The sequence below is a fragment of the Oncorhynchus tshawytscha genome, linkage group LG23 (genome assembly GCF_018296145.1).
Source record: "Oncorhynchus tshawytscha isolate Ot180627B linkage group LG23, Otsh_v2.0, whole genome shotgun sequence".
Taxonomy (NCBI): domain Eukaryota; kingdom Metazoa; phylum Chordata; class Actinopteri; order Salmoniformes; family Salmonidae; genus Oncorhynchus; species Oncorhynchus tshawytscha.
In genome coordinates this window covers 9,737,664-9,743,663 of record NC_056451.1, presented here as the reverse complement: position 1 = coordinate 9,743,663, position 6,000 = coordinate 9,737,664, and the positions used below count along the sequence as shown (strand labels likewise).

The 6,000-nt window shown below is 42.6% G+C and overlaps 1 protein-coding gene across 2 annotated transcripts in view; it reads right to left on the bottom strand.

The window, feature by feature from the left end:
- LOC112230211 (gamma-aminobutyric acid type B receptor subunit 1) overlaps nt 1-6,000 on the bottom strand; it is a 52,940-nt gene continuing 46,940 nt past the window's right edge. For both annotated transcript variants that reach the window (XM_024396399.2, XM_042304551.1), the window contains 5 exons: nt 5,228-5,321; nt 4,466-4,593; nt 2,825-2,953; nt 2,427-2,570; nt 1-2,005 (listed from right to left, as the gene is read on the bottom strand). In XM_024396399.2, the coding sequence (XP_024252167.2) occupies nt 1,715-2,005; nt 2,427-2,570; nt 2,825-2,953; nt 4,466-4,593; nt 5,228-5,321 (786 nt within the window). In that variant the 3' untranslated portion in view covers nt 1-1,714. The remainder of the gene's footprint in view (nt 2,006-2,426; nt 2,571-2,824; nt 2,954-4,465; nt 4,594-5,227; nt 5,322-6,000) is intronic.

Below are 6,000 nucleotides of genomic sequence, written 5' to 3'. Positions count from 1 at the left end.
GTCCTGAGGGCAAAAGGGGCTGCAACTCAATATTAGGAAGGTGTTCCTAATGTTTTGTACACTCAGTGTATATTCATACATGTGCAAGAGTATATTTCTCTAAATAATCTTCGCATACATATATTACAATATTACCCAATGTCATCCATGTACAGTTAATAAATAGGGACTATTTCATCCAATAACTTCCTATGGAGAGGTTGTATATCTCACTTTCCTATACCCTGAGCTACAGTATGTCATTAGAACCGCAACAAAATCCTGACCTGAAACATGAGATCACGCTATTTGGAAAAGTATCGTCACTTACGTAACTTGCCAATAAAGATTGCTTATAACATTGCTTCATACATTTGGACGAATTGCTAACGAATGAGATTGTACATATATATTAACTGTCGTAGACGCATGTCAGAATCCGTTACATACACTCTTCGTCATCACATTCACAAATGTGGTTGTACAAAGCTAAAATTGGAGGGACAATTCGGAAAGAAACGTCAAATATAAGACCAACGGGTGACAGGCATGTACCCTCACATTTATATACAGATTGTCACTAAAATCTGTTTTTCCCTAAAGACAAAGAAAATAAAAAAGGCTTGGAAGACTGATGCATAATACATATGCCGTTTCAAATCTTTAGGAGGTTGAGCTACCTTTGAATATCTCTGATGTGTCCAAGAAAGTTCAAATCGCCGGAACATATCCATTCAAGTCCAATTGAAAACGTTCAAAAAGATGATCCATAGAAAATGTATTAGGTTACATATCACATTACACTCGTTTCTTATCAAATGGGTTTCATCTATTCAAGAGCATATAACAGCAAACATGTGATTGAAGATACAAAGCTGTACTTGAATATGTTTACAGCAAAACATCCACAAATATCTTGTTATTGTCCCAAAATGTGGGTGTCCATTCCAAAAGCCTCTACTGCATATGGCTATAATGTTGGCAATTCACTGTCAGTTAGGATGACTTTACACTGAGTTTAGATGGCGTCTTGATATTGAATTCACAGGGAAACTGTGCTGTTTTTTCCACTCTAATTGCATTTGAACAGTTTCCACTCCTTTACCCCCCCCAAAAAAAAAAACTATTGAACTAAATAGATATAGGGCACAACACTGAATCCATGACATAACATATCATACATTATGCAATAACAATATTAATCAATTACCATGTGCTTCGCTATTTCAACAAACAGAAGACAAATAGGCAGAGACGGGAGTCAAAAAGAGACAAATAGAGACGGGAGTCAAAAAGGAGCAAACACACACAGTACACAAAGTCCTCCCGGAGATCCTAGATACATCTGCACAACAGAACGAGAAAACAAACAAAGGGAAGGAGGAAAGAGGAGGAGTGAAAAGGGGAGATCTGTCCATTTTCTTGTCTCCACAAGTAGACTGAGGGTTACTCTGGGATGTGCTTGTCTCTTATTCAATAACTCGTATTACTAGTCATAAGTGCTTCAGGTCCCCACAGTGAGATTGACTGTGAGAAAGACTGGTGTTACCCCGGCTGACTCGCCTCACAGCAGCCTGTAGTGAATGGAAAAGTCCTCTGCCGTCGTGTGCCTCCACTCACTCTGTCAATGTCAGTAGCTTGTGCTCTTTTTCCTTAACAAGTGAAAGTCACAGTGCCTCCATGTGTGTTCGTTCCTCGGTGTGCTCTGCACTCTTCCAGCACCCCCCCACCCCCTTCACTTGTAGAGCAGGGGGATCTGGCTGTTGTGACAGTGGTTGCGACTTATCTTGCTGTCCGCCTGGTACAGGTTGGAGGAGTTGGAGAAGGAGGGGGGTAAGGAGGAGTGATTGTCCGATGCGGGGTTGGGGTAACCGGGTGGGGGCAGGAGAGACTTGGGGTCTGGCTGGGAAGAGGGCGGGGACGGGTTGCTGTGGTTCTGATTGGTGCCGGATGAGGGCCGTCGTCGGTTGCGCAGGGCCTGTCTCTCAACCAGCTGGTTGCGGAGCTCCGATACCCTCTGCTCTTTCTGAGAGCACGGAAGAGGGAGAGGTCTTATTAATACTGGACACTCATGGGTAAAGCTGAATCATTTATAAATCATTCACTGAGCATGAATTAGACATGTATTCCTTATGTAGCAATCATGTTTTAATCAAACCAAATGTATCTCTTAGTAAAATATAACAAAATGAAAGATTGATTGGTTGGTCAAATAATTCAGACATATTAGATGTATTTTAATAGATGCATTGTGATTGTATTTTGATATCTAATGTATCAAAGTGAGTGTGTATTGTAGTACCACCTGTATGATAAAGATTGGTTGAATGATTGATTACTAGTTCCAATAATTCAGATGTACTTTAAATGTATTAGACATATTTCAATCTAGATGTATTGTGATTCTATGTTGACAGCTAAGGTGTATCAAAACACGTGTACTGTACCTCCTGTATGATCTTCTGCAGCTCACGGTTCTCTCTCTCCAGCTGGCGAGACTTCTCCTCGTCGTTGTTGTTGGTGGACGAGCCGGTCTTCAGCGTGTCCTGCTGCTCCGACTGCCACTCACCACGCGTGATCAGCCTGCGCATCTAGAATAGAATAGAGTATAACATTATTCTACACAGCCAGAGAGACAGAGAAGAACCATATACTATATGTGAATTTGGAAATGTTAACATTGAGGAAAGTATTGAGACTTTGTTTTTCCAGTGCTGATGCAAGTATACATTAAATACCGTTGCTAAATGACTCTGGTCAAAAGAGCCCTGGTCAAAAGTAACACACTATAAAGGGAATAGGGTGCCTTTTGGGACGCAGACCTATTCTACACAGTATAGTGTACCTTGGGCACAAAGAGCACCACCAGCGTGATGTAGACAGAGAACACTATGGCCAACGCGGCAAAGGCAAAGGAAGCATCCTGCTGTGACGTGAGGATCATAGTGACGGGAGCCGTGATCATGCACAACACCTGCAGAGAGGGGGGGGATGAGAGAGGGAGTGAGAGAAAGGGGAAAGAGAGAGGGAAGAGGGGGAGAGAGGGATATAGAAAGAGAGAAAGGGAGAGAAACAAAGAGGTAAATATCAAGGGACAGGTGAAAGAGGAAAATAAGATCTCAAAAAGCGCTCGGCAACTGCTTATCATTCCAACGAGGTTCCCAATATGAAAACATCATTAAAAAGTCATAGATGAAGTAGCAGGTTAGCAGTACCATACTGGCACATCATCACAATATCAAGCCTTACAAAAGCTCTCTGCTTCCCAACAAGGAGGCCTTTGCAGATTTATTTTAAAGGAGTCGATCTCATACAGGGCACCATTTATGTAGGGTAATGTATAATTAATCTGTGTGTATTACACCACGAAATACACACAATTAAATAAAATGGTGAAATCAACATCTATGCTTTCCCTTTGTCTGGAACTGCAGCTGTGTTTAACAATTTCACCAAGCTTTATGAATGATTGATCAATTAAATGTTCTTTCCTTTGCTTTGCAAAAAAAAACGACTGTATGTGCTTCATAATTGCACAACTGCCCCACAGCAAATGCGCAGTCAAAAGATGTAAAACTGTGAGTTGTTTGCAGTCGTAACTGTTTTGGTTCCTCATTAAGCTGTTTTGAGATGGGAATCTGGGCAAATTCTGGCAATTAGGTAAATCGTTGTTCAGAGAGTACTAAAATGTTTGCACATTGTTGAGCAGAAATAGAAACCCAGCCTAAAGCTAAAATTATAAAAATGTTTTCCCGTATAAGAGCAGTGTTTGTTTTTTTCCAGCAATAGTCTACATTACCAGACATTTAATGGATTTGCTCGCCTGTGTGAGTAGGATTACACCTGTGTGAGTAGGATTACCCCTGTGTGAGTAGGATTACCCCTGTGTGAGTAGGATTACACCTGTGTGAGTAGGATTACACCTGTGTGAGTAGGATTACACCTGTGTGAGTAGGATTACACCTGTGTGAGTAGGATTACACCTGTGTGAGTAGGATTACACCTGTGTGAGTAGGATTACACCTGTGTGAGTAGGATTACACCTGTGTGAGTAGGATTACACCTGTGTGAGTAGGATTACACCTGTGTGAGGATTACCGAATGGCTATGGCTACTTGTTTGCAACATTTAGATGGTGCAATGGTATGTTATCGCTGCTCTCTATTGGTGATGATCCTTCACCGATTCAAATCAAATTCAAATTATTGTTTAAGTATAGCACTAATGCTTTGCCTTATGCCAAAAATATGTCTTCCAAAAATAAATGTATGAGCACATGCTTACCACCAGAAATAATGAGTCTTAGCAGTATGTCATCATTATGCACTGACGAATCATTGAATCTCATGTCCACACAGAGACAATGTCTAGCCCCTGCTATCTTTCTACCAATAGTTAATTGTTGCTTGGAGATCATTCGCTCGATGGACTGCCTAAAATGCAGAGCGGAAACCAGAGCACTCCCCCTGTGATGGTTGAGACTCACAGCCACGTTGTAAATAGCCATCCCCACGGCTCGATGGTCATTGATCTTCTCCGTGGAAACAGACTTGGTCTCGTAGGCTAGAAATATCCCCAGCAACAGCAGTAGTCCCTTGTAGCCATACACTACACCTGGTGGAGAGATAGAGGGAGGGAGAGAGAGAGAGAGAGAAAGAAAGAGCGAGAGAGAGAGAGAGAGAGAGAGAGAAAGAGAAAGATAGAGAATGAGAGAGCGAGAGCGAGATGGAAAGCGAAGACGATGGAGTGATGTTAGGCAGTTGACTGAAGGAAATGCATATTCCCCCTTTATTTCTTCTGTCCAAGTGTCCATTGTTCTTTCATTACGTCGCTCAATGGGGTGACAATATATTTGCATAGCACAGAGAGGGAATGCTATGGGGCAATGGCACAGTTTGTGACCCATATTATTTGAATTTGATAGTATTATGCATTCAGAAGAGCTGCCACTGTCAGGAAGAGAGGCAGTATGGTGATAGTGAGAGAAAGACAGATGAAAGGAGAAGATAAAACGAAAGAGTATGAGGGAAAGATAAAGGCGGGGAATGACTGACTTGAGTGAGTGAGAGGAGGGGAAGAAAAGTGGGGTCAGACAAAAAAAAGAGAGAAAGAGCTAATGTGGGGGGCTGAGATACGAGGAGTGTTTAATTTACAATGAATGGACTGGGGATTGAGGGAGTGAGAGAGTGAAAAAAAGAGGGAATGAGGGAGTGAGCGAGAGAAGGAGTAGGGAATAGAGGAGGGATACCGAGCCATGTGTTCATCTTCTCTGAGGTGCAGTGCTCCAGGAGGGGCTGAATCAGGACATCCAAGTCTCCTTTAGGGGCCTCCCTAGTGAACTTCTACTCGGAGAGAGGGTGGGGGGAGGAAGTGAGAGAGAGAGAGAGACAGGGAGCGAGAGACAGGGAGCGAGAGACAGGGAGCGAGAGACAGGGAGCGAGGGACAGGGAGCGAGGGACAGGGAGCGAGGGACAGGGAGCGAGGGACAGGGAGCGAGGGAGAGAGAGAGGAAGTGAGAGGGACAGGGAGAGAGAGAGACAGGGAGCGAGGGACAGGGAGCGAGGGAGAGAGAGAGGAAGTGAGAGGGAAAGTGAGAGAGAACGGGAGACAGAGTGAAAGACATTCCGTTGTGATATCCGCAATTTATTAACTTTAAAACTGACAAGTAAAAGTAAACAAACAACAAGATGACTGACATCAAAGAAAGAATATTTTGTTGAACACCAGACATGTGACAGTGCTAACATACGAAAGCTAATGCCACATAGAATACAGAATGTATTCACACCCCTTGACTTTTTCCACATCTTGTTGTGTTACAGCCTGACGAAGGCCGTGTGGCCAATACATAAAAGCTTACTAAAGAACAGTGATACTATCAAGAGTGGTGTGTGGGTTTCTTATTTCTTCTTTTAATGGATGTGATAGGAGAAAACTGAGGATAGATCAACAATGTTATTACTCCACCATTTTGTTATTTAACCTTTATTTAACTAGGCAAGTCAGTTAAGAACAAATTCT